At 49.2% G+C, this 27,666-nt stretch overlaps 3 protein-coding genes across 4 annotated transcripts; all 3 read left to right on the top strand.

Moving 5' to 3' along the window:
* Positions 1-4,928: 4,928 nt before the first annotated feature.
* LOC121355276 (keratin, type II cytoskeletal 75-like) lies at positions 4,929-9,166 on the top strand. 2 transcript variants are annotated; one of them, XM_041470551.1, is made up of 10 exons: positions 4,929-5,193; positions 5,224-5,420; positions 6,357-6,571; positions 7,080-7,140; positions 7,334-7,429; positions 7,642-7,806; positions 7,986-8,111; positions 8,361-8,581; positions 8,832-8,863; positions 8,970-9,166. In XM_041470551.1, the coding sequence occupies exons 1-10, from the start codon at positions 4,929-4,931 to the stop codon at positions 9,164-9,166; spliced, it is 1,575 nt and encodes a 524-aa protein (XP_041326485.1). The 2 variants fall into 2 exon arrangements, with proteins under 2 accessions (XP_041326485.1, XP_041326484.1); XM_041470550.1 differs by having other exon boundaries at positions 4,929-5,420.
* A 4,862-nt stretch (positions 9,167-14,028) lies between these two features.
* On the top strand, positions 14,029-17,657 carry LOC121355263 (keratin, type II cytoskeletal 6A-like). The gene is made up of 9 exons (XM_041470537.1): positions 14,029-14,520; positions 14,894-15,108; positions 15,388-15,448; positions 15,558-15,653; positions 15,899-16,063; positions 16,321-16,446; positions 16,838-17,058; positions 17,313-17,347; positions 17,467-17,657. Exons 1-9 carry the CDS (start codon positions 14,035-14,037, stop codon positions 17,655-17,657), a joined length of 1,596 nt encoding a protein of 531 aa, XP_041326471.1. The 5' UTR covers positions 14,029-14,034.
* A 1,848-nt stretch (positions 17,658-19,505) lies between these two features.
* On the top strand, positions 19,506-27,395 carry LOC121355280 (keratin, type II cytoskeletal 75-like). The gene is given in 8 exon segments (XM_041470557.1): positions 19,506-19,581; positions 21,438-21,846; positions 22,235-22,429; positions 24,703-24,761; positions 25,432-25,529; positions 26,127-26,291; positions 26,887-27,085; positions 27,367-27,395. Coding segments are annotated over 8 exon segments (1,230 nt in total).
* Positions 27,396-27,666: the final 271 nt, after the last annotated feature.

Raw genomic sequence — 27,666 nt, 5'->3', positions numbered from 1 at the left:
AAGTCAAATGTGACACATGATTTTAGCTGCCACCAAAACACCAGGTGAAACATTTTCTGAAACCCAGCATTTAATTTCAACATTTCCTATGGGAATGATCTTGTCCCAAAACACTGAACCAACTCCCCTTAACAATTCCAAAATGAAACTTTGCAGCTTTTTTGACTCAAAAGCAGAATTTCCATCAAAGAAAATTATTTTACTTTGCAAATTGTTTATTTGCACAGGCTGTAAATGAAACAAGACACGAAATGCCTGCAGGGAAGGCAACACAGGATGCAGCAAATCCAGAGTGGAACAATATTCCCAGCTGCCATCTGCTCAGCTGGAGGAACATCCTGCTGCCCAAAGCAGCTGGAGATCAGGAACCAATCCCTTGGGACAGCCGAGTGGTAAATAAACACAAGGTCCCCTGGAATCGCTGCCCTATGATTGGATCCACTTTACAGGACACACGGATAATCCTTGTTTGTCTTCCCAGCTCCTTGTGCTGATCCAGGTTTGTTTTAACAGGGAGAAATTAAACTCTACACCAGCACTGTGGGTCTTCAGAAGGAAAAGCAAACCAGGAGCAGGATGGAGCTGAGGGATGTGGAATGTGCACAGAGCTTGCCAAAACTGTGGGACTCGCCAGCAACACCATTTCCAGGGCTCTGTGTTTTTTACTGAGAGAAAAGACATGCCCCAGGGCCAGGAGAAAGGATGGGATAGGACAAATACCCTGTGACCACCATCAGCCTTTGGAGTTCATGTGGGGTCACAGCCCCAGCAGCCCAGCCCAGGGCAGGGGATTCTCCAAAGGCATTACAAGGACATGTGGAGGATCCAGGCTCCTTCAGGGGCCACTAGCCAGGCACCAGAACAGGCTAAAGGAGATACCAGACCCCTCCAAAATCTGAGGGTCTTTCATGATGCAGCAGACCCCAGGGAGAACAAGCCTCCCAGGCATGTGCCAGGCAGCAGTGATGGAGCTTTGCAAAGCCTGGAGTGCACCCAGTCTCCATGCTGGCACAGAAAACAATTATCTGGGGAAAGCAGGTCACACCTACACTTCAAAGTCACCCAGGAGTTGGAGCTGACTGGCCTCCAGATACTGCTGGGAACAGGCTCAAAGGACCCAGCACAGGGCAACACCTATGGGAAAACTTCAGAGGAGCTTGTCCTAATTCATCCCTTCGGGAAATGGGATTCATGGACACTCGCCTCCCACCCAGGAGGTCTCAGAGGGGCCTGGCCCCACGGCACAGGGATGCTGTGAGTTCAGTGGTCTCCTGTGGAAAAACCTCAGTCTTGCTGGCCTTCATTAACGTGAGATGAAATAGTAAATTACGCCCGAAATGAGTCGGGTTTGAATTTAGCTTGGAAGCCCAAGTTTAACCCAAAGGCTTTAATTTAAGAAATTAACCTAAATTACAGCCTTGACTTTGCTGATAATTAAACTGAGATTAGGTAGCACAGGTGAACCAATGCAAGGTACTTTGACATGCTCTTGTTTTACAAATATGGTTATTTTTGCAAACAATACACAGAGAGGAACATCCAAAAATTTCAGCCTCAGAAGTTGCATCAGATGAAGGATTCTGAGGTGGATTCTGGACAGGAGCAGCGGAGTAGAGGGATGGAGAGGAGGTGATGAAAAGCTGTTGGAGACATCCCTGTTCACTAAACCACAGTAAAATGGCTCAGATTTCTCACTAAAGGGGCTGGAATAGCATTTATTGCCCTGACAGAGGCAGAACTCCCTAATCTCAAAGGAGAAGTTTTTACCTTGACAGCAGCATGGTGCCAGATGCAAATTCAGCCATGACTTTACTCCCAGGCTTACAGAGTTTGTAAAGTGTTCTCCTGCCTCTCGCTCTGGGCTTGCAGCCACTGCTCATCCTGGTGGAAGGAAACGAGGAGGGGGAGGGAAGGGAGCTCCAGAACCTCCCCAGCTTCTCTCACAGCAGAGGGACTCTGGGCCAGAGGGACCTGCCCAGACACAGCTCCTGAGGTGGGATCAGGAGGAAAAGCTCCCGAGCAGTGGGTGAGCTCCAGCACCATCCTCTGGAGCCTCTGTACCAGGAGGTCCCTGAACCAGAGCAGCAAATCCATTCCATGTCTGGAGCTGCAGGAGCATGGGAGACACTCCCCCAGGAGCTACCTGGAAACTCTGTGTTTCATCAACAGAGCAGGGTGGGGACCCCCCTTTCCATCAGCCCATACCCCGAACCTGTAGCTACAGCTCCTTGTGCTCCCAGTTCTGCCTTTTGTAATTACCTCTGAAATTCCTTCCGGATGAGTGATGACCACATCACCTCCACCCTGGCAGAACACGGAATGGAAAGAAATTAATTCCTTCTCAGTTGCTTGGAGGAGCTGCATTATTACTACTGTTATTAACCATGGGCTCCAACGCACTCAGTGGATTCCTTAGCCAAAAAAAGACAAGTTTCAGATGCAAAGGGAGCCTGAGGGGAAAAAGGAAAGCACTGACACATCCCACTGGGAGAACTGGGGGAGCTCTGCCCTGCACACACGGACTCCCCACGTTGTGTATCTCCCTGGGGAGGGAAGATCTGCCCTTTGGTGCTGATCTCCACTGGAAAAAATTGGAATAAAACTCCTTTCAGGTACTCAGAGCTGGGGGAGATGGAGAGAGCTGAGAGAGTATTCCCAAAGGAGCCATGGGCTGGCAACTTCCAGCTGCTTTTGAATGCCTATGGTCATGGAGTTGTTTGGGTGGGAAGGGACTTTAGAGCCCATCCCATCCCTGCCATGGGCAGGGACACCTTCCACTGTCCCAGCCTGGTCCAGCCTGGCCTTGGACACCTCCAGCCACAGCTTCTCTGGGCACCCTGTGCCAGGGACTTGCCACGCTCAAAGGGAGGAATTTCTTCCCAATACCCAACCTAATTTTCCCTTTTTTTTCAGTTGGAAATCTTTCTGCCTGGGACTGGAATCCAGCATGTGGGAATGAATGCATGACCTCAAGTCCTGATGTCTGTCTGTTGGTGGGCAAAGCCCCCAGACTGATCAATAATCCTTTCAAAAATGCCCTTTGGACACAGACTTTGCTTCCAATCTGTTTGCATCCAGCTCCCAGGGGTCCAGAGTCAGACCCAGTGACATGGCCTCACTGTGTAAAACCTGCAGGATTCAGCCCTTCCTTGCAATAAAATCTCAGTCTGGCAATAAACATAAAACCAACCTGACAAACCCTGCCTAAGAATAACATTAAATTTAAAACCTCCACTGCAAATATCGCCCCTCAGACAGTTGGGAAACAAGGCGGACACAAAAAATTTCTGGGAGTTTCCTGCACTTGGACACATCACCAGACAGGGGCAGATGGAAGCACAACTGCCCCCACCAGGGTGATTCCTCATTATTCTGTTGATTCCTCATTATTCCATTCTTCCTGTGCTGCAGCAGCAGCTGCACTGGTCTGCAGCCAGCACAAGGGGAAGCTGCTCAGAAGTATACATTTACAATTTCAGCCTATTGTATAAATAAATTAAATACAAATCCTGTTTTCCTGAACAACACAAAACACCACAAGCACTTTTTGTCCCTCAAAATGAATTAATTTTTACATTTTTATCTTTTATTTTTACTCAAACCATCTGTTAAATACAAAGGGCTGTGCTGGTACCTGTGGTGGGAAAGACCCAGGATGTCCTAGAGTGGTCCTGGGCAGAGGGAATCCTGCGCTTTCCAGTGGATTTCAGCAGGCAGGATCACACTTCCAGATGTGCTGAAAGAGCTGATTAAATCCTTGGGAAATGACATTGTGTTCATTAAGTGTGCATTGAGAACAGCCCCGGAGCACTCCATTTCCACAGAGCCAGTGTAGTCAAAGCAGTTCCCATTCCCACAATCTTTCCTCCTATGTATATATTTCTGAGTTGTTTGCTTGTTTGTTTTCATCCTGCTAAAATAAAGTCCCAACCCTCAAACCCGAGGTGGCAGCACGTGTTTGTGACAGAGCTCAGTGGCAGCTGTCAAAATCCACACAGGAACAAAAAGATCTTGTCAAAATATTCCATTTTTATTAATGTAATTATATTTTTTAAGACAGTGGAATAAGCCTGAAGAAGCAGGATTTCCAGCAGGATTTCTTGAGGGACCTGAGCTTTTTAGGGATGGGAACAAAACTGTATCTGCCAATTTCTGTGGTGGCTCCATGTGGTCCATGGAATCACAGGATGGTTTTGGATGGGAAGAACCTTAAGGAGCATCAAGTCCCATGGACAGGGACATCTTCCATAGACCAGGTTGCTCCAAATACCATCTGATCCAGCCTTGGACACTTCCAGGGATGGGGAGTCCATAACCTCTCGGGGCAAATTTCACAAGAATCTTATCACAAAGTTATCCCAAAACTCCAGGATAAAACAGTTGGCTGCAGGGCTGGCTGTGGAACTGGCACCGGTCCCACTCCTAAGGCACAAGGATTTAAACTTTCCCAAGACCTGCTTGTGAACAAAAGGGGCGAAAGCAATCCCGAGGGATGAAGTTTTCCAGTGACAGAGGTGCTGAGTGACAGGCACTTGAGCGGTGTTTTGCTGCCAGTGCCCAGCGTGACTCATCGGCACTTTCCAGCTTTGAAATGGGGACGAGTCTGGCTGTCTACAAAGACCGGCGACAGTTATTCCCAAACAATTCCCTGTTGCTGAGAACCTGGGCTGTATTATTTCAGCAGGGCGTGTGTGCAGAGTGAGTTCACTCTCCAGAATGCTGTTGGACATGCCAAGCCTAATTCATCAGAAAGATGATCCACCTCATCCAACCCATCCCAGGCTCATACATGCATAAAAGGGCTCTCCCCAGCCCTTGCAGAGCACAGGTTCACCTCTCTCCTTTCCCTCCTACTCCTTGCTCCAGGCCAGCACCTTTGCTCTTTTATTCTAGCTGCAGCATCCACCCCAATCCAAAAAGCCCCAGCAATGTCTCGCCAGTCCACCGTGAGGATTCAGAGGGGGAGAAGTGGCTTCAGCGCTGCTTCAGCCATGGTCCCAAACACGTGCCGGACCAGCTTCAGCTCCTGCTCCGTCACCCGCCTGGGCAGCTGCAATGCTGGCAGTGGCTTTGCCAGGGTCGGGGGGGGCTTTGGAAGCAAAAGCCTCTACAATGTTGGTGGCTGCAAGAAGATCTCCGTGGCTGGAAGGGGTGGCAGCTTCTATGGCTCGGCAGGGTTTGGTGGTGCCGGGAGTGTGTACGGGGGCGGCTTTGGTGTTCCAGCCAACCTTGGCTACGGATACGGGGCCTTTGGGGGTGGCCCTGGATTCCCAGCTGGGGGCATCCATGAAGTCTCCATCAATCAGAGCCTTCTGAAACCGCTCAACTTGGAGATTGACCCTAACATCCAAAGGATCCGAAAAGAGGAGAAGGAACAAATCAAAACCCTCAACAACAAATTTGCCTCCTTCATTGACAAGGTGAGCTTTCCTATATATCTGATTTTTTTGACAGGGACACTCTTCTTTTCTGCTTGATGAGGACAAAAGCTGATCAAGGAGGAATAGAAGTGAGGAATAAGACTGGAAGATGCCCTGGAAGCTCCAGGGAATGACACCTGTTTCATAGCGGTTGCCATGAATTAATCATCCGGTGTTTGAGTTCCTCCTCATTTGCTGCTCCCACATGTCACAGGCAGTAGGGAAAGAAATCTCCAGAGGAGAATCCCACCCTTCTGGAGACTTTAGGCTGAACATTTCAGGAGCCTTGGGAACAGCTTTGTAGATGATCAAATTAATTGCAGAAACCCACCTAAAATGACCAAGAAATTGGCACAAGGGAGAAGCAGCTTCTCAATGCTTGAATTCTCTCAAAGACATTTAAATCTGTCACCAAAATGTTTGGATTTTTAGTTCAAAATATCAAAATCTGATCCAAATCTGTCTGCCCACCACATTTCACTGATGCACAAGAACATCTGCTCAGCTCCTGCTCTGGTCAAGCTGCTCTTTTGTGGTTTCAAGGAAAATGCTGCAATATTTTGGACATTTAGTGGGGTAGGGGAGCTCTACAGAAGGGAAGGAGAAGCAGCGCCTTAACAATGCTATTTTAATTAAAGAGCAAGCTGTTCTTTGCTCCTTATGTGATTTTGCTCACATTTTTCACACAAAATCCCTGTATCTGGTCTCAATTTAAACAATGAATGGGAAGCCAGAAAATCAAGGGCTTTTCCAGAGTTTCTAACACTGAACAGGGTCCCTGCAGTCAAACCTCCCAACAGATGAGAATTTGGCTCTGAAAACCAGCTGGAAGGAGCATTTTACCCTCTCAGCCAGTTCTCAGACCCTCCCATTTGCAGGGAAATTCTCCCCAGTCTCTGTTCTTTCAAAGCCCCTTCAGGATATTTCTCCTTCCAGGTCCGATTCCTTGAGCAACAAAACAAAGTGCTGGAAACCAAGTGGAGTTTGCTGCAGGAGCAGGGAATGAAAACAGTGAGGAACAACCTGGAGCCGCTTTTTGAGACCTACATCAACAACCTGCGGGTGCAGCTGAACTCCTTGCTGAGCGACAAGGGGAGGCTGGAGGGAGAACTCGTCAACACCCAGTACCTGGTTGAGGACTTCAAAAAGAAGTAAGTCTTGAGCTAACGCTCTACTCACCTGGGCAGGTGCAGCCTTTCTCCTCTCAACATCCTTAAACCAGCTGGGGGATCCAGGAGAATCTGGGATCCTGGAATTCCCAGCAATGACATTTTCTCAAAGAGAAATTTTCTCAGTAACGGAGTTACAGATCCCAGTACGCCAACATTTAGGGAATAATTTGGAGCATGATCAAAGACTTATTAATTAAATTACCTACTGAGAGGAAAAAATTACACAGTAGGTCTGAAAGTTTCAGAGCAGCACATTTCATTTGCTTAAAACAGCAGAAAGAGGATGACTAATGGCCAGAAATAAGTAAAAAATAATGGATTTGTTCTAATTGTTTTGATGTACTTGTTTTAACTGGTTCAGCTCCTGGTCTCTCATTGAGGGAAAAGAGCATTGTATGCAAAATGCTCTGAAGGAAATTCATTCCAGCAAACTCAAATCTTTCTGTTACCTGCCCAAACAAAAACTCCCTGTGCCGTCCTCTTTTAGGTATGAAGATGAGATCAACAGAAGGACCATCGCAGAGAATGAATTTGTGACACTCAAGAAGGTGAGAGTAAATTCCAGGGCACTGTGGGATGGCTCATTGTAGAGCTCTGATCACCCACTCAGTCACAAATCCACCCATTACAATTCCAACCCCTTCAGTTTCATTATGGTTTCTTCCCTGGACTGTTATCACAATGCGCGTTCCTGATTTACTGATAGGGGTGTAAACCACCCAAGACTCTCTCATCCCCCAGGATGTAGATGCTTCCTACATGAACAAAGTGGAACTCCAAGCCAGGGCAGATGCGCTGACTGAAGAAATTAATTTCCTGAGAGCACTTTACGAAGCAGTGAGTACAACCAGCTCCAAAACATCCCGGCCCCCAGTGAACAGCTTCTCTCCCTCCGGGAGATGCTAAATCCTTCCCCTCTGTTGAGTTGCACCAACACCTGAGCTGTTCAGATAACGATCTGTAACAGCCTCTCCCAGGTCTGCAGCTCACCTGGAAGGGTGAAAAGGCATCTCCCAAGGGGATTACCTCATTCCCTGTGCTCTTTGCAGGAGCTGTCCCAGATGCAGACTCAGATCTCTGACACCTCTGTGGTTCTTACCATGGACAACAACCGAAACCTGGACCTGGACAGCATAATCTCTGAGGTCAAGGCTCAATATGAGGACATCGCCAACCGGAGCCGCGCCGAGGCCGAGTCCTGGTACCAGACCAAGGTGAAGGATCTGGGGTTTCCATGCCCTTATCTTCATATCTTGTCTGGAACAGATAAAGACCGACTCTTCCAAGAAAACCCTCCCACCTCTTGATCTGGGCTGGAGGAGGGACTCTCAGGCTCCTGGTAACTCCAAACGTGGTGGATTTTCCTTTGACTGGTTGTTTCTCTCTGTGACAGTACGAGGAGCTGCAGGCCACGGCTGGCAGGCATGGGGACGACCTCCGGAACACCAAGCAGGAGATCTCGGAGCTCAACCGCCATGTCCAGAGGCTCCGATCTGAGATTGACAGCGTGAAAAAACAGGTAAAGGGCAGCAAACCCCACTTTTAACCAATTTACCCCCAGACTTGCAAGGGAGAGGAAAGAAAAGGTTGGCACAACCTGTTCTGCTCAGTTTGACCCTTTTTCATTCAAAAATAAAACTGTCACTAAATCTGGTGCTGGGATAAATGTTGGTGGCTGCAAGAAGATCTCTGTGGCTGGAAGGGATTGCATCAGGGGTAAAGAACAACCTGGGTCTGGGGTGGGGACTTTGAGCTTTGTGTTCCATAGTGTGCAAACCTGAAAGCTGCCATCGCCGACGCCGAGGAGCGCGGGGAGCTGACCCTCAAGGACGCCAGGGCCAAACTGGCTGAGCTGGAGGATGCTCTGCAACAGGCCAAGGCTGACCTGGCCCGGCAGCTCCGGGAATACCAGGAGCTCATGAATGTCAAGCTGGCCCTGGACATCGAGATTGCGACCTACAGGAAGCTTCTGGAGGGAGAGGAGTGCAGGTGGGTGGGAAGCATCCAGCCCTGGGGCTGGGGATGGCACAGGAGAAGCTCAGCATTTCTGGAATGCTAAGCAAAATCTCAAGAGTGGGGAGATGGTCCCAGATAACAGCAATAACAAAAAAACCCCATGAATTATGGTGTGATTTTACTTTTCTCCTCAAAGGCCTCTGGGAAATGTATCTTATTGTTCCCCCACCCCCTAGTATCAACAGGCTTCTAATCCTCTTCCTTGTGTTCTATCCCTGAACAGGCTGGCTGGAGATGGGGTCCCAGTGAATATCTGTAAGTCTCTAAAACATAAGAATTACCCTATTTAAACACTCCTGTGTCTCTACACCAAGAAGCCAATGCCCAGAGATACTGAAACATTTCCTTCTCCTCCTTGCAGCTGTCACCAGAACAACAGTGGGAACGGGATACGGAGGAGGGAGCAACCTCAGCATGGGAGGGGGGATCTGCAATTTGGGGAACAGCTTCAACTGTGGGAGCGTTCCCGGGATGAGCAGCACCACCCTCGGAGCTGGCAGCAGCTCCAGCATGAAGTTTGTCTCCAGCTCCTCCACCAGAAGAAGTTACAGGAGCTAAAATTCTCCTTCCAGTCACCGCCACGCACTGTAAAACACCAAAACTGGTCCTTTACTGGAGCGTGGCGGGGTGAGCACAACCAGGGCCACCTGCACCCCAAGTCCTGTCCCACAGGAGTCTTACTTTAGGAACTCCCTCTCAGCTGTGTTGTCTTGCACACATCCTGCTGGGGCTCAGCCCTGGAAGCGGAGTCTCACTGGGTTAAATTTGCAGCTCGCTTGCTCCAGCTCAGCAATTTTTTGGCCGGATTTTGTATATAAAATATGTCCCATGACTGTTCGTCTCTCTTCACTTTCTGGAGTTTGTCTAATAAAAATGCACATGTAATTTATTCTATTTTGTAGTCCTTTTAATTAAAGAAGTGCAAGAGCAAATGCAAACACAGGTAACAAGAACTTTCCCTCAGGCCCTGACCAGTTAAAGGCTCAGATTTTTGCTCCTCACTCAGATTTACTGAATTTCATTGTCAGCAGCCAGAACACCCCAGCCCAGCAGAACCTCAGAGGGAGGTTTGGTGTTGATTTCGACATTCCCTCCCCACTGTGCAGGGAAAACACCTGGAAGCCAAACACCAGGACACGCCAAGGCAGGAGTCAGGCATAGGGGAAAAGGTCTGAGCTTCATTTATTTTCAGCTCCCAGCCCATCGAGCATCCAAGAGTCTGGATCCTGGGGGTGGGATCCCAGTGCCAGGTGTGTGATGTACTTGCACAAACCTCAAACAAGAGGGAATTAACTCCCAGGGGAGCCAGAGCAACCCCCTGGCCTGTTCAGGTGAATCATCCATCCCAAACCCCTGGTGTCACCCACGCCTTGGAGCCAGCAGTGTCAACATCTGCCTGAGCAGGCTGAGAGCCCTCCCTGGCTCAGGGTCCTGGTGCTGATGTTCCCTCCCCTCTAAACACACAGAGGGGCAGGATCAGGTCCATACTCTGGTCAGTAAGAATTATGAACCAGATATGGTCCTACACTGAATTAAATGTCACAAATCCAGTGGCTATTTAAAAACCCAAGAAAGGGACTTGTTTCACTGTTGAAAAGTGAAAGTCTTCAAGATCCAGTGTTTCTTCAGGTTCTTAGGATATGTTGGAGACAAGATCTTGTTTGGAGAAGGTGGAAGAAAAACCAAAGGAGGTGTAGGGCTTTCAGATGTGGTTCTGACTAATTGGGAGAAATTAATGGAGAAGTAAAAGCCGAGAAACATCTGCAGTGACAGATCTCACTGCTGGAAGGTCACTTGAATGAACAGAAGTGACTGGAAAAAACAGGCCAGCCCTCACTCCCCGTATTTTAATAGGCTCAAGTAATGAGTAGAGGGACCCTCTTAAGAAAATACTCATGGATTTGGGGAAATAGAAGGGAACTGGCAGTGCTGGGATGACAGACTGGATTCAGGGTTTCCTTCAGGACCAGTAGTTTCCCATAGTTTTTTCTAGGATGTCTTGTGCATCCCTGAGGAAATCTCCTTCCTGAAATCTTGCAGGCTTGGTTGTGGATCTGCTGTGGGTCCCCACTCCTGCTCCACCACCTCTCTCAGCAGCCTCCAGGGAAGGAGCAATATCCTCCCTCCCTCAGAACAGCAACCTGGGCCAGATCAGCCAATGGCCTTCCTTCTGCTGCCCAAACACACCCTCCCTAACCACGAGGATATGGGACTGTATAATCCCAGAAACCCTGAGGTTGGAAAAGCCCTCCCACATCATGGAATCCAGCCTGTGCAATCCCCACCTTGTAGCCCAGCCCACAGCACCAAGTGCCAGATCCAGTCCTTCCTTGGACATCTCCAGGATGGGGACTCCAAACCTCCCTTGGCAGGCCCTGCCAATGCCCATGGAGAAATTCCCCCTGATGTCCAACCTCAATCTCCCCTGGCACAGTCTGAGGCTGCTTCCTCTTGTCCTGTTGTTCCCTTGGAGCAGAGCCTGACTGTCCCCTGGCTGCCCCCTCCTGTCAAGGAATTCCCCTGAGCCTCTTTTTCTCCAGGCTGAGCCCCCCAGGTCCCTCAGGAGTTCTCCAGACCCTTCCCTGGTGCTCCAGCCCCAGTTCCACTCCCGTCTCCGGACACACTCCAGCCCTCATGTTGTGAGGGGTCACTACATGGGGCATTGACAGGAATCTTGGAGCACCCGCCACCAAAAACAGCTGGGGAGTGGGAAGGATGTGGAGGGAATTTTATGAACGGCATTCTCAGACCTTTTCTTTCTGTGAAAACTGCCCATGTTCCACAGAACCATCAGGGTTGGAAGAGACCTTCAGGATGACCCAGTCCAGCTGCCAGCTCAGCACTACCATGATCACCCTACACCCAAATGTGCCAAATCACCCTGATCAGGAAACATCAGAATCTGTCCCAGGAGGGAGTTTCCATCGCCTGTGACACCAACACTTGGTCCCACGTCCAACAGGGACATCAGGAGGTGCTGCCCACTGCATCCACACCTGGGCCACAGCACAGAGAGTTCAAAGCCTATCATCCAGCCCAGGAAATACAGGGCCAGATATTTGTTCTTCCAGGGCATCACACTTCTGGATACTCAACCAACCTACAGCTGTCCTTGCTGAAGAGCAGGGCCCTGGTCTCCAGGCTGTCACCTCCTGCATCCCAAAAGATTGCAGCCATCACCTGGGGCTGGTATTCCAGCAGGAGAAGATGATCCCCATTAATTCCAGCCCAGCCCAGATTAAAGCCTTAGTCATAATGACATGGATGGTGCTGGCACTCAGGGGCCTGGATTTGCAGTGTGTGGAGGGAGCTGATTGCAGGTTGGTGCCCATAAGGATTTTACAGAGTTCTTTAGGACAGCCTGAGGCTCAGTCACAGGAGCTCCTCTCTCTTAAAAACAGCTGCTTGTTGTAACACAGAGAAGCTGAAACACTCCCAAGACAGTTATTGTCATTTCAGGGTGTGTAATGCAAATGTTACAAGAACAGAGAGAAAAATAGAAATAAAAAGAAAAAAAAAAAAAAACTTGGCTGAAAGGCAAAAAGAGATGATGGGAAACTGCCCATTTCCCTCCTGAGACCTTCTGGTCCCACTAACTTTTTTGTTCAGCTGCCACGTGTGCCAGGACAAGCTCCTGAAAGATGCACCTGCAAAGACCTGTGGCATGTCGCAGTGCCTGCACATGGCTGGAGAAAGCTATGGATTATTGCTGTTGAGTGAGAAATGACACAGGCTCACCAGAAAGCTGATTGGTATAACGTGTTGTTTATTTTGGACTGCTTTTTTATATAAGTTGTTTTGATTTAGGTGGACTTGATTGGTTATTTAATTAATATATTTCACTTGGTTGGTTAATTAACAAGATGCCCTTCTTATAAATAATCTTTGAGAAAAACAAGAAAACAGAGAGTAGGAAAACAACACTTGCAGGTTATTTATAATAATAAGTTATCATTGTTTATCTTCAACTTTCTGAAGTCTTTCAGGCTGATTCTGGGAAAACTGATTTAGTTTTCTCACTCCCTGACCAGGCTGTCACATCCACAATGGATGCTCTGTGGGAGGGCTGCCATCTCCAAGGAGCAGGTGCTCAGCTTGGGCTGACAAACCCCAGGGGCTGCAGGGGCTGGGAGAAGCATGCCCACCCCTGGGCACCCAGATAAGGCACCAGGAGATTCTTGGGAGCACCTCACCTGCTCTAGGACAATCCCCTCTGTGCCGGAGCCAAGACACCATGTCCTTCACCAGGGAAATGTCCTGTTTGGCTTTTCCTGGAAGCCGCAGGGGGTAGGAGTGAAAAGAGGTGTCTGTGAGCAATGTTGTTAGCACTGAATTTGCTGGTGAGTAAGAGGGCAAAAACAACAGGTGTGGGGAGGGCAGCCTGGTAGCTCCATGTAGAGACAAAGCCATCCCATGAGTCAGGAAATAGATCAAAAATCTGCACAGGTGAAGCCCTGAGAAATTGCCAAGTCACGGTTTGTGGCATCACAGATGACAGAAACTCCCTTCTGGAGCAGGTTCTGATATGTCACCATCTGTTGTAAGTCCAAATCAGGGTGACTTGGCACATTTGGGGACATGGTTTAGGGTGCTCATGGTAGTGCTGAGCTGGCAGCTGGACTGGTCATCCTGAAGGTCTCTTCCAACCCTGATGGTTCTGTGGAACATGGGCAGTTTTCACAGAAAGAAAAGGTCTGAGAATGCCGTTCATAAAATTCCCTCCACATCCTTCCCACTCCCCAGCTGTTTTTGGTGGCGGGTGCTCCAAGACTTGCCCATTACCACCCTGGCCCTCCCTCCATCACCTCTTTCCCTCTCCTGTACCAGTTGTACTTTAAGGAATTCTCGTTTAAACACAAGAAGAAGAGAACAGTTCCCATCAGGTTGAGACCTGAGGTGCTGTTGCCCCTCAGTTCCATTCCCATCTCCGGACACACTCCTCAGTTGTTGGAGTTTGCTGAGAACCACAACCCATGACCAGAGACTCCTCAGAGCTCAGACACTGCACCAGGAACCAATGTTCCAAAATCAACCATATTAACCTTACACAACCTGCGTTGATTCATCCATGGACTGGGGATGAGCAAGCACTTACCCAACAAAGAACCATCTCCTGCAGCAGTGGAAGGAGGGAGTGGGAAAGGGGTGGCTGCAAAAAGGAGCTGAGAAGCCACTATCGAGGTTTTCTCAGATATTTCAACACAAAAAAAATGCAACCTCTGCCCTTTTTTGAAAGCCCCATGGTGCTCATGGTGAACTCACTGTGGGTGTGCCAAGCCCAGTTAATCAGCAGGATAAACCCCACACCAGAGCCATCCCCACCTCAGGAGGGTATAAAGGGCCAGTCCCAGGCTGGGGGAGCACAACTTCACTTCCAGCCACTTCCTCTCATTCCTTTATTCCTTGGATCACTCCTAGCAGCTGCCATGTCCCGCCAGTGCACCGTGAGGAGCCAGGCCAGAAGGAACTTCAGCGCTTCTTCTGCCTTCTTCCCAAATGCCAGCAGCTCCAGCCTCTGCCTGCGCCCTGCACCCCAAGCTGGAAGCTGCAGGGCCACCACTGGCTATGGAAGGTTCACTGGAGGGTTTGGAAGCAGGAGCCTCCACAACCTTGGCGAATGCCAGAGGATCTCCGTAGCTGGAAGAGGTGGTGTCTCCTACGGACCTGCAGGTTTTGGTGCTGGCACTGGGATCTCCTATGGGTTTGGTGGGGCAGTTGCTGGTCCGTTTGGGATTGGCGGTGGCCCTGGATTCCCTGCTGTCCCAGTTGGGGGCATCCATGAAGTGACAGTTAACCAGAGCCTTCTGAAGCCACTCAACCTGAAGGTTGACCCCAATATTCAGAGAATCCGTAAGGATGAGAAGAATCAGATTCAAACCCTCAACAATAAATTTGCCTCCTTCATCGACAAGGTGAGACCTGAGATTCCTGGTTGTGCTGTGGTGATTCTTTGCTGGAGAAGCACAAACAAGGGTGAATTATATCTTTAGCCACAATTTTGCTGCTTCTGTACTGTCAGTTCTAAAATCCCAGCAGCCTGGGAACAAATCCTGAGGGTTTCCAGCTTTGAGACCATTTACATGTTTCAGGAATGCTGTAGTGAGACCAGAAAACAGGGACAAAGTGGTGGTACTGGATGTAAGGAAGCAGAGTTGGGAAAGAGAGCAGGAGTGTTTAAATTGTCAGCTGTTCCTGAAGGGCTGAGACCTTCCACCTTCCAGCAAGTGAATCCTTGCAGGATGTGCCTCACAGGAAAACCATGCTAAAATACCCTTCTCTTTCCAGGTCCGATTCCTTGAACAACAAAACAAGGTCCTGGAGACAAAGTGGGCCCTTCTGCAAGAACAGGGGAACAAAACAGTGAGAATGAACATTGAGCCCCTCTTTGAGACCTACCTGAACAACCTCAGGAGGCACCTGAGCAGCCTAATGACAGAGAAGGAGAACCTGGGAGGGGAGCTGAGCAAGATGAAGAGCATTGCTGAGGACTTCAAGAACAAGTGAGTCTGTTCATGGTCTCCCTGGGCCTGGGTGGGCTGCAACAGATGCAGAAAATGAGGGGGGAAAAGCCTTTTTGCTGACTTACTCCTCTGAGAAAAGCCTCCTCTGTATTAAAAGGGTTTAATACAAGATATGGCTGAAAAGTAACAGGGAGAAAATTACAGGGCAAAAACACCAAGGTGCAGAACTATACATACAAAAAAAATTAGAGGCTGGTCCTGAAAACATGAAATAATTTTAAAACGAGCCTAGACCACCCCTCCACGTCCATTCCACAGATATGAAGAGGAGCTCAACAAGCACACGGACATCGAGAATGAGTTTGTGACCCTGAAGAAGGTGGGTGCACGCCCATGTGGCCTCCCAGCCCTGCAAGAAACCCCTTCTCCAGCTTTTCCTCTGCTTCTTTTAAACTCACCTCATTCTGGTAATGTGTTTCCTCTCCTAGGAGGCAGACACTGCCTACCTGGAGAAGACCGATCTGCAGGCCAGGCTGGATTCTCTCACAGAGGAGATTGACTTCCTCAGAGCCCTCTACGAAGCTGTGAGCACCAGAGCTTATATCCTTCTCCCAGTCCTTGCCTTCCTTTCCCATTTCAGAGCCTCAGGGCTGATTATTTTCCCCTGTGTTGCACTAAATAATTCAATGGTTTTTCCATTTCACATTTCTGCTTGAAGCAGTCTTGGAAAAATCCTTTTGTTCACCCAGCTATCCCTGCTAACCCTGGGGCTTTCCATCCTCCAAACAAAGTTTGTGTTGTGACTCAGGAATATTTGCTGCTTTTGCAGGAGCTGTCCCAGGTGCAGAGCAAGATCTCTGACACCTCTGTTATCCTGACCATGGACAACAACCGTAGCCTTGACATGGAGGGCATCATTGCCGAGGTGAAGGCGCAGTACGAGGACATCGCCAACCGGAGCCGCGCCGAGGCAGAGTCCTGGTACCAGTCCAGGGTAAGCACCTGAGGAGGCTTCTGCAAGGGGAAAACCATCTTCCCATACCCAAATTCCCCTGGGGAGGTGGGTCCCACTGTGATTTTGAAACACAGAATGTCTTCAGATTTATTAACCCTATGAAATTCGGAAGTGTTAATTTGGGATTGGGAACACACACACACATTTTTGAACACGCAAACATGCCCAAACTTACATTCTGTTGGGCTCTAAATCCAGCTCGTTTTCCTTTGACTGGTTGTTCCTCTCTGTGACAGTTCGAGGAGATGCAGGCCACGGCTGGCAGGCATGGGGACGACCTCCGGAACACCAAGCAGGAGATCTCGGAGCTCAACCGCCACATCCAGCGGCTGCGATCCGAGATTGACAGCGTGAAAAAACAGGTAAAGGGCATCGCCAGTGCATCAAATGTAACCCTTCCTGTGACCCGATCTCTGAGTTACCCAGGGAATAAAAGTAAATTCAACCAAGGGAGTTCTGCTGGATCAGGAATGAACATGACTGGATTTGTATCAGAGCAGTGACATCACCAAGAGTTAGTGTATTATCAATGACGGCAAGGAGATTCTGAGAGTTGTGGAGGTAAATCCAGATCGTGACCTGGCTCAGAACATGGATCAGTTCAATGAATTGAATTCAATTCATGGATCAGTGATGATTAAGATCATACCTATTGATGTTAACCCAACATCAGATCTGGGATCAGGACCTCAAGATACAAAGAGCTGGATTATGCTCTCAATAAAGAAAGAAAATCTGGATTTTCCCTTGCAGGTAACTGGGTTGCAGACATCCATTGCTGACGCAGAACAGCGTGGGGAGTCAGCCCTCAAGGACGCTAGAGCCAAACTGGAGGGACTGGAGACAGCCTTGCAGAAAGCCAAGGCTGACCTGGCCCGGCAGCTCCGGGAATACCAGGAGCTCATGAATGTCAAGCTGGCCCTGGACATTGAGATCGTGACTTACAGGAAGCTTCTGGAGGGCGAGGAGTGCAGGTGGGTGAGATTTTATATGCCAGTTTTCAGAGGTGCAGTGGAGTTGCAGACCCTGGTCAGGCCCACATTCAGATATGAAAGCTGTTTAAAGACCAGTGAGTGCCTGTGAAGGGGAGCTGCTTGGGAACAGCAGCCTTTCATACAAACTTCCCACCTTTCAAAAATATTCAAAGGAAATTTTCCTGCCTTTGTGAGCAGGTCCTGCTCATGGGTTCCCTTTGAAGTCTCACTGGCTCTCTTTGTCTCCCTGACAGGCTCTCTGGAGAAGGTGCTGGCTCAGTGAACGTCTGTAAGTAACTTTTAGAGACTTTTGGCACTTTCTAGATCTACCTCCCACCCCTGCTCAGAGCCTCTCCCACTCATCCACTGCCTGTGGATTCCTCTCATGAGGGTGTTTTCCTCTGGCAGCTGTGACCACTTCAGGAATGGGATATGGAAGCAGCAACTGCCTGAGCTCCAGTGGTGGGGCTGTAGGTGGGGTCTGCGCTGGAATGGGAATAGGCTCCGTCTCCGGAAGTGGATATGGCACAGGTGGCTCATGCATGGTCGGAGGCAGCAGCTCCAGCTTCAACTCCATCTCCACCAGGAGATGTTATTGAGGAACTGACTCCCAGGCCCCAGTGCCACCAGCACTGAGGCTTCTCTTGGGTCCAGTCCTCATCCAGCTCCTTCAAAAGATTCGGAAATCAAACCCATGTGTCATTATGTATTTAAAAGATGGTGTGCTCCTGTTTCTCCTTTGACCCTCAACATCCCTCATTCCCCGGTGTTTGTCTAATAAAAGGCATGTGGAATTAATTATGTCACATCCTCTTTTTAATTACAATTCTTTTATCTTACCTTGTGGCAAAGGGTGGTTGGTGCAGCACAGTAAATTTGCTGCTTTAGAGGTAAAAAAAGTCACACACAAGTTGAGACATCTCCTTCCTCTCCAGCTTCATGGACCTCATATCCAACAGGAATAAAGCATTTGGATGTTCTATTTCCATGAGGATGGGAAGATATGTACCCTTCCTACTTGGCACAAGAGAAAGTTCTTCTCTCTTAATTCCTACATTATGACATCTCAGCCTTCTATGCCACAGTAGTTGTACCCAAACCTTTGTAATTGAATGGGATGAGTCATGGAGGGATATAAATTTGGTTTTCCCAGGAAAATGGGTGCTGCAGCTCATCTGATCTGCATACACATCTGCAGGGACTGGTAAAACACCTCCACTGTCATTACCATGAAATGGAAAACATCCATTAAACCCCCAAAGTAACCCTCTTTGGGAGAAATAATGTCCCCAGAGGAGGTTGTGAGACAGTGAAAGACCCTCGGGGCACTGGAAAGGAAGTGGCTTGTCCTCTTCAGCACCTGCCCATCTTTCTCCAGCCTCTCAAGTCCACATCCCACTGCAGCAGCAGAGCTGGAGTTTGGTTTGTTATTTAAGCACTGTCCAGCATCAAAGCTCCATCCAGAGCTACATGGATGGGTAAGGGTCTGCAGGGATCACACAAGGAGCAGCTGAGGGTTGGTTTGTCCACCTTGGAAAAGAGGAGACTGAGGTGAGACTCCTTGGGGGCTGCAGCTTTGTCCTGAGGCACAGCTCCGATCTCTGCTCTGGGGACCAGGGACAGGACCCAGGGAATGGCTGGAGCTGTGCCGGGGAAGCTGAGGTTGGATATCAGGAAAGGTTCTTCCCCAGAGGGTGTCAGGACACTGAACAGACTCCCCAAGGAATGGTGTGCTGGTTTTATCATTGGAGCCACCACGGAAGTGAGTTTTTTTGAGAGGAGCTGCGGAGAGCTTCCTCTGTTCCCGATAAAATGAATTGGTGAGTCATTCTAAATATTGACACTTTGTTAAACCACTAGAAAGATGAACACAGCTCTGTAAACACACATGTTGAAAACTAAAAATCCTGGAAATTCTCTTTTCAGGCCTGAAATCAGATCAACAAGTCCAGCCCAGCCCCATCTCGGCCTGGGCTGGGCAGGCTCTGCCATGGGGCTGAGGCCCTTCCCGCGGAGCCCACCGTGCCCCATCGGCTGCTGGGCAGGGCAGGGGAGGCCGTGGGCCCAAGGCTGGGCCGTGGCTGCGGTTGCCAACACCTGGCTGCTACTAAGCCCAGCCCCGCCACCAGCCCAGGCCAAGTCGGGTTTGCTGGGCCCCAGGAGCAGCCCTGGGTCAGGCCAGCTCGGCCACGATTCTGCTGCCATTGAGGTTCACCTGCAACCACCGGGCAGGGGAGGGGAGGCCGCAGGGCCAAGGCCAGGCCATGGCTGCGGTTGCCAACACCTGGGTGCTACTAAGCTCTGCCCTGCCACCAGCCCAGGCTGAGCTTGGTCTGCTGGGCCCCAGGAGCAGCCCTGGGCCAGGCCGGCTCGGCCAAGATTCTGCCACTGTTGGGGTTCATCCGCAACCACCGGGCAGGGGGAGGAAAAGCCATCGGCACGCAGCCATGTTGCGGCTGTTTCTGGCCTGGCTGCTGAGATGCTGGCCCTCCCCCAGCATGGCTGCTGAAGAAATCCTCTATTGTAAACAGCTCCACCACTGCCCAGCAGAAATCACAGCCATCTGCAGGCCTGGGTGAGATATTGACTCTTTCAGTACACAGATGAGACCTACAGACATCAATCCTCCCTCGGGTGAGAGAAAAGAACAGAGTGAGAACACACAGAGGAACAACATGAAGACACCAAGATCAGTGAAGAAAGAGTCAAGTCCCAGATGGGATGGATGAGGAGATGCCTTGATTTTGGGGCTGAAATACTTTTGTAAAGCTATGGAGAAAGATGTAATTGATACATCAGACTCTTTTTCCCTGTAACTCATTGAAAAAGTATGAGGAGATTAAGTGTTCAAATTGTAGATATGAACAAAGGCCTCCATGTTAAGTAAGCACATGTTAAAGTAGCTGTGATTCCATGAGAAATTTGAACAGAGAGAGAGGGAAGAGTGATGAAGACCCTCTGCCCCATGGAAAGAAGAAGAAGACCTCTGTTCTCAGTGATGAAGATGATCTCAGAGATAGATAAAGAAAATCTTTGCTCTTGAACAACTCATCCTTAAAATAGCATTCCATAAGTTGACATGACCCATAAACACAGCTGTGGGAAGGCTGTGAAAGATGGGAGGGACTTCATGATTGCAGATTCCCGGAGGGCTGCTATTCATGGAAATTAAAAGCCATGAGAGAACTGTTTCCTTGTGGAGAAGTCTCCACAACTTTAACAAGAGGAACTTCTCTCCCTAAGTGAATTGAAGAAAGACTGTTCTAGAAGTGATAAACTGACTGAATTGGTAATAAGACAGAAAAAGTTCTAGGCGGGAGAAGTGTTCTAAAGATTTTATTCTGATTCTTATTATTCTTTCTTTTAGTTACTGTTAATAAAGCTTTCTTTATACCCTTTTAAAGTTTTGAGCCTGCTTTGCCTTCCCCCTATCTCGCAGCAGGAAATGAGTGAGGATATTCTAGTGGGTGCACTGGAGTGTGGCCAGCACTAGACCCACCACATTAATTGGTCCATTGGCCAGGATATCTCAAATTGGTGAAGCAAAACCACTGGAAATGGTCAACGCCCCAAGGCTGCCAGAGCTCCAGAAGCATTTACACAATGGCCTTCAGGATAGGGTGGGATTTTGGGGTGTCTGTGCAGGACCGGGATTGGATTCGATGGTCCCTGTGGGTGCCTTCCAGCCCAGGACATTCTGTGACTCATCTTATAAGCAGGACTTTCACACCTTAGTTTGTTTTCTCTCAGGGACCCTGGACTTTCAGAATTCTCATTTCAGAATTCTGGGCTCCCACAAGGGCACTGCTGTCTCCCAAATCCCTACCTTTACCAGAAGCACCTCAGTGCAGATGAAGTTCTGCCTGGAAAGCTCAGGAGTGCAGACCAAGACAGGAACTTCTTGCCTGGATCAGCACAGGTTGTAATACCCCACAATGTCTGGAAATCTGGGGGCAGAGTCAGGATTTTTCTTTAGCAAAGCACATCAAACTGGCATTTTCCCAATCTCTGGATTCCCTCTTGCGGCAACTTCAGTCTCATCAGCTTTAAACTAAACAGGAACTACTTTAACCAAGCTAAAACCAAGCCCAAAGGCAACTTGTGGATGGAAATGGATTTTTTTTGCCCCACCAGTAATCTCCTCTTTGAAAAACACCTTAGAAAATATGGGTTGGAAAGTTTTGTGAGCTGTCTCTGCCATCCTGTGGCATTAGAACGGGTGGGGGTGACTGAGTGCTAGATACCAAACCCATGAGCTCACTCCTTTAAGCTATGGTCAAGCCCAGCTCTCCAAAAGCATAAAAGGCTGAGAAGACTCCTGATCCTCTCTCACAAAGATTCCTGCTCCTCTGCCACCTCACCTCATTGTCCTCTTTCAGTGTTGGGTCTCTCGGAGTTGGTGCTGCTCCTCCATGATGCCCATCCTGCACAGCAGCCGCAGCTCCGAGTCCATGTCCCATGGCCCTGCTGGAGGCACGGGAAGGGCCAGAGGAGCCTTCAGCAGGAGGAGCCCTCACAGCCTTGGGGCGAGCACGAGGATGGCCATGAGTGGAGGGCCCGGGGCTGCCAGAACAGGAGACAGCCCAGGGCAGGAGGCAGAGCTGGAGAAGCAGAGCTTGGATGTGGCCCTGGAGGGATCCAAAAGGTCATGGTCAACCAGTGCCTCTTGGTGCCCCTGAACCTGGAGATTGACCCCAATGTGCAGCAGGTGCAGCAGGAGGACAAGGACCAAATTAAATCCTTCAACAACTAATTTGCCTCCTTCATCAACAAGGTGAGGCACATTCTGCTCCTCCAGCTCTGGCATTACCTGGAGATGGAGTCAGGAAGTTCTCAATGTTAGACATTTAATTCTAAATCATTAAAGCAGAGTTCAGGATTTTGTGCAGGACTTTGTTCCGTATCCACTCTGTCCATATAGATCTTTTTGACAACCCAGATGCGGAGCAAATGATTTCTCCAGGTTTCCTTGCAGCTGAATATTTCTCCTGGCTCCCAGAACTTCCCACCAATAATCTTTTGGTGACATGCCCATCAAATCATGCTTTAAATTACAGAAAACATTTACAACCCCTGCCATATTAAACTTCCATTTCATGAAAAGCAAGGAAGTTTTGAGTTGAGGATCCTGAATTATTTATATTGTTCTGATGGCTTTCAGGTGCAGTTCCTGAAGAAACAAAAAAAAAGTTCTGGAGACCAAATGGAGCCTCTTGAAAGGCCAGAAAATTGTGCAGAATAACCTGGAGCCCATGTTTGAGTTGTACATCAGCAACACGAGGTGGCAACTGGAGGCTCTAGGACAGGAGAGGCTGCAGCTCAGCTCTGAGCTCAAGGCCATGCAGGATGTGGTGGAGGACTTCAAGGTCAGGTAGGCAACACCCACAGAAAGACCTGTCCAGTTTTACTTCACTCCGTTCTTCCTGAGTCAGTGAAAAGGCCCAAGATAGCCCAAAAAATGTGACCTCAGAATCATGGAAAGGTTTGGATGGGAAGGGACATTAAAGATCAACCCATCCCACCACCTGCCACAGGCAGGGACACCTCCCACTACCCCAGGCTGCATCCAACCTGGCCTTGGACACTTCCAGTGATGGGGCAGCAACAGCTTCCAGGAAAATCCATTCCAGGGCCTCCCCACCCTCACAGGGAGGAATTTCTTCCCAGTATCCCATCTATCCTCCCTCTGGCTATGGGAAGCCATTCCCTGTGTCCTGTCCCCCTGTCCCTTGTCCCAAGTCCCCCTCCAGCTCTCCTGGAGCCCCTTTGGGCACTGGAAGGGGCTCCAAGTTCTCCCTGGAGCTCTGTGTTTTGCTTGAATTGCTTGGAGCTGCATCTCAGTGTTTGTCAGCTGAGAAGCCCAGTGTGGAGCCATCCCAGCCATCAGTATCCATGGGATCACAAGATCCCAGAATGGTTCGGGTTGAAGGGACCTCAAAGCTCATCCCATCCCACCCCTGCCATGGGCACGGACACTTTCCACTGTTCCAGGCTGCTCCAAGCCCTGTTCAACCTGGCCTTGGACACTTCCAGGGATCCAGGGGCAGTCATGGCTGCTCCAGAAATTCCATTCCAGGGCCTCCCCACCCTCAAAGGGAGGCATTTCTTCCCAATATCCCATGTAAATCTCTCTTCTTTTAGTTTAAAACTAAATCAGAATTAGTTCAATGTATTGGATAGTTTGAGCACTTTGGAAAGTGAGGAGTTACCTCCCACCCCATGGAAAGTCACCAGGATCCTGGGCCCGAGTTTCAGCTCAGCATCTCTGGGCTCTTGGGAGCAGGAGTTCCCTCTCTCCTCCACTCTGCACTTCAGGAAAACATCCATCCAGTATTTGTGCCTGCTCCCATGGCCATGAGGGATCTCCTGGGAATGGATGTGAATAAATGAGGAGCTTAAATTGTCAATGTGGAACCAGAAAAATGAGATGTGGGAGTGAGGTGAACTGCCTGAACCCTCTGCTCTCCTTTCCCAGGAGATGATGTGCCTGCCACTCTGTGCCACTTTTCCCAACAGGAAAAGTTCCTTCCAGCATTGAAACATCCTTGACTGCCCTGGGGAAGGAAATCAGCACGCACATGAAATCCTTGGACAGTCAATGGTCACATCAGAGAAGCACTTTAGACTTTAGAGCTCTGCTTGTGTCTGACAAAGTGGCAAATATTCCTTTGGGATCAGTGGATTCTGGGGTGAAGCTCAATGACATCACATATGTTGCTAGGCAGGGACCATCCTCATGCATCTACACCTACAAAACAACATCAGGCTCCTGCCCCGCTTCCTAGGAATTTGTTCTTCCCACCTTTAACTATTTTAAACTTTTGAATCCCAAATTTTCTTCCTCATATGGGAATTGGAATTACATTATCTTTAATGTCCCTTCCAACCCAAACCTCTGATTCCTCTGGGCCAAACATTAATCCAGCAACTGGAAAACAGACATTAAATTTTCTCTTCTATGTGGCCAAGAGCTTCGAGACCCACAAATGGACGCAAAGCTGGGCCTCTGCTTAATGGAAATTATTTTCAGGGATGGATATTCCTGATGGGAATAAATCTTCCCCCATGAAAGGGCCAGGAGAGGCCAGTGGTTTATTACCTGCACGGACTCCTTCCTTTGAACTCCTCTCTTTCTCTCTTTCATCTCCCCCATTTAAGCATTCCATGGGAGCTGGGCAAGGGGCCAGGCTCCAGCTGGGTTTTGACCTTTCCCAAGAGCGTGGCCTCAACTCTCCCTGCCCCGGCCCCCCCCCGCCCTCCTCCCCGGCCATCCCGCAGATCCTGGCTCTCCTGACTAACCAGGTGTGGCGATGAGCTCACCCCCGGCTCCACCCAGAACATTTCGGGAGCACAAGGCTTCCATTCACGGGATAAAAGGTGCCTTTGATGAGGCCTTCAGCTTTTCTAGACGGCCCCTCCCACCCTCCAGCCCAGGGGTGCTGCCTTTTCCATCACAATCAGTGACATAGAAGTAAAAACAGTAAAGCTTCATCAAGGACTCTGTTCCAGCGCTGCTCCCTCCAAAAATCTGTGGATTGTTGGTAAACGCCTGCAGGAAGAGACCCTTTGGTCTCTCCTGGTGTGGAGAGCGGGCTTGCACAGGGTGGAGGCTCTGAAGGGATTCTGAGCTCTCCCTCCCCAGAGGTACCAGCAGGAGATCAACAAATGCACGACCGCAGAGAACAACTTTGTCATGTTCAATATGAGGAGGCACCACCACCAAAGCAGGTACAGCTTTGGAAAAACCACATTCAAATCACCCTTTGTATCCAGCAATGCCAGGCCCAGAGCATGGGGCACAGGTGGAGTCATCCCAGGAAGCAGAAACACCTGGTTGTGCCAGTGGGGCAGTGCTGGGCTGTAATTCCTCCTTGTTTCAGGTCCCTCATCCCAAACTCAGGAGTGTCCTACAGATCCCACTGATCTGGTCCCCCAGATCAGCTCTGGGTCATCCGGATGTTGTGCCTTCACCAGATGCTCTGCCAGTCCTCAGCCTTTCTGTGTCCAGTCCCAGCATCCACAGCCCCCTGGTCTCCCCTGCAGGAGACACAATAAGAAGCTTCTGCTGCTTCAAGTATTGTACAAAATATCTGTCTGGCAGGAAAAGGGAAATTCAGTGGTGTGACATTGTTTGGATTCATGGACATCCTCCCTCCTCCCCTCCCAAAAAAAAGGTGGAAGTGAGAAATTACTTTACTGTTGGCTCTGTTTAACGGTGCAGAGAAATTCTCCATTAAGTAATCCTCCATTTCTGGTTTAATAAGAAATTTCAGTTCTTAATTTAATCTGAAACTCCAAAGGTTTGTGTTAGATACAAAGACTTCACCCAATGACCCACAGAAGGTCTGGTCCAAGCTCCGTTGTCACCATTCCAGGATGTGGATGCTGCCTGTGTGAACAAGGTGGATCAGGGGACCAAGGTGGATTCCCTGGCAGATGAGATAAACTTCCTGTGAGCCCTCTACGAAGCAGTAAGAATATCCCAAATTTCTCAGTCTGCTGTTCCCCCATCTTCCCAGTCTCCAGAGGCTCAAGGAGCCCAAGAGCTGGTCAGTGTGATAGATGAGTAATGCGATGGTTGACTCTCACAATTAAAATCATGTATATATGTTAAGAGAAGTTTTATGGATTTATAGTAATGTTTTACCCCCCTTGCACTGTTATCAGGGGACAGCCCGGGTTTGGGACATTTGGGATGGTAAGCTCGTTACTATGGCAACAGCTGATCTCCAATCAAGTTGTAAGGAAATTAACTCCACCACTGGACAGCAAAGGAGTCGATAGACAGAACTTTGGGTGGGGCTAAAGGGTTAAAAGATGAAACCTATATTGTGTGGATAAGCACATGGTGGGAAAAATCCTCTGCTGCTCCTGGCGCCATAATATTTTCTCTATTCAGTCTTCTGTTGTATTTTTGATAAAGTTTAATAAACCTTTCTAAATTTTTGGAAGTGAGTCATCTCTCGCATCAGTGCTGCAGCTCCTCCTCAACTCTCTTCTACACCTCAGCTCAGGACAAACAAACAGCGAAACATTTGGCACAGAAAATGAGTTTGTTTGACTTACAGCAGCTGTGCTGGATGCAGACCCACATCTCTGACACCTCAGTGGTGCTGTCCATGGACAACAGCCAGAGCCTGGACCTGGAGAGCATCATCACCAAAGTCAAGGAACACTGTGAGGACACTGCCAACCAGAGCCGCGCTGAGGCCAAGTCCTGGTACCAGAGCAAGGTGAGGAGGTGAAAACAAACAGGGAGATTTTTGTTTAGCATTTCCCAAAGGCTAATTTATACTGGAGAGAACAAGCAGTGAGGACAGGTGGAAAATGAAGTGGATTTGGAGAGGAGTTCAAATAGTTCCTTGGAGATGTTTGGCAGTTGGACTTGGTCTTAAAGGTCTTTTCCCTTTCCATGATTCTTCACAACTCTATGGGAAAATGCTGCTTTGATAATGAGAGATGGAGGAGCAGAAGGAGACAGAAGGAGGAAGCTCAAGGGGATGAGTGTGGGAAGTCCTGGTGAAAAGAGGATCAGAGCAGGGTGAGTCTCTGCCTGTCCCCCATATCACCTCCCAGCCCACCCAGCACAGGAGGAGGAGGAGCTGCAGGTCTCAGCTGGCTGGCACAGGGATGACCTCCAGAACACCAGGGTGGGGATCTCAGAGATGAACCACTTGGTCCAGCAGCTCCACTCAGACATGGGCAGTGTGAAGGTGCAGGCACAGGACCTCCCCAAACATGCGGCACTCCCATCTCCACTCCTGGCTGGAAGGGGCCTGGAAAGTGGGATCCAGACCCATCACATGGCCACTGGAATTGTTCCTGCAGGTGGCCAAGCTGCAGATGGCCATCGCTGACATGGAGCAGCATGGGGACATCGCCCTCAAGGACACCAGGGCCAGGCTGGAAAAACTTGAGACAGCCCTGCAGAAAGCCAAGGCTGACCTGGCCCGGCAGCTCTGGAAATACCAGGAGCTCATGAACATCAAGCTGGCCCTGGACATCGAGATCATGACTTACAGGAAGAGTGAGGAGAGCTGCTGGGAACTGCCCCTGCAAACCAAATCACGTCCAAATCCAGAAACGTTCTCACCTTTGCCTTGCAAGGAGGTGAAAGTGTCACAAAGTTTTGCAGAGGGAATTCACTCCCATCCTACACAGTAACAGGTGTCATTCCAAATCCTCTTGGATACTCCCCATCACACCCAGCCCCCACTGGGTCTGTTTTCCAAGGTCCTTGGTGTGAAAATATTGCTTGAAATTATCCGTATAAGGAACCCTGATTTCTCCATCCTCTCTTTCTTCCAGGCTGTCTGGAGAAGGTGTTGGTGCTGTGAATATTGTAAGTAATCCATCTCACAAATATATTTTATATATATTAATATATATATATTTATATACATTATACAATATATTAAGTGATTCCTTGATTGTACCTGGAATTGAGGATAAGACAAGGAAGATGCAGCTTGTAATTATCTGCACAAAAATTAATATAATTTTTCCAGCCCTTTAGGTGGGACTAGGGAAACCGAAGAGCCTGAGACACATTTTCCTCGACCAAATTTGAACTCGAAGGGATTTGTACATTGAGATTGTCCCTTGGGA

Source organism: Pyrgilauda ruficollis, unplaced genomic scaffold (genome assembly GCF_017590135.1).
Source record: "Pyrgilauda ruficollis isolate IOZ18807 unplaced genomic scaffold, ASM1759013v1 scaffold248, whole genome shotgun sequence".
In the NCBI taxonomy this organism is placed as follows: domain Eukaryota; kingdom Metazoa; phylum Chordata; class Aves; order Passeriformes; family Passeridae; genus Pyrgilauda; species Pyrgilauda ruficollis.
This window is presented reverse-complemented; position numbering and strand designations above follow the sequence as displayed.

Excerpts from the sequence above, each read along its gene's own strand:
- LOC121355276 (XM_041470550.1), top strand. The coding sequence starts at position 4,929 with ATGTCTCGCCAGTCCACCGTGAGGATTCAGAGGGGGAGAAGTGGCTTC. Across the intron at positions 5,421-6,356 it reads TTGCCTCCTTCATTGACAAG|GTCCGATTCCTTGAGCAACA; the intron begins GTGAGCTTTCCT and ends TTCTCCTTCCAG. Across the intron at positions 6,572-7,079 it reads GTTGAGGACTTCAAAAAGAA|GTATGAAGATGAGATCAACA; the intron begins GTAAGTCTTGAG and ends GTCCTCTTTTAG.
- LOC121355263 (XM_041470537.1), top strand. The coding sequence starts at position 14,035 with ATGTCCCGCCAGTGCACCGTGAGGAGCCAGGCCAGAAGGAACTTCAGC. Across the intron at positions 16,447-16,837 it reads TTGACAGCGTGAAAAAACAG|GTAACTGGGTTGCAGACATC; the intron begins GTAAAGGGCATC and ends TTTCCCTTGCAG. Across the intron at positions 17,059-17,312 it reads CTGGAGGGCGAGGAGTGCAG|GCTCTCTGGAGAAGGTGCTG; the intron begins GTGGGTGAGATT and ends TCTCCCTGACAG.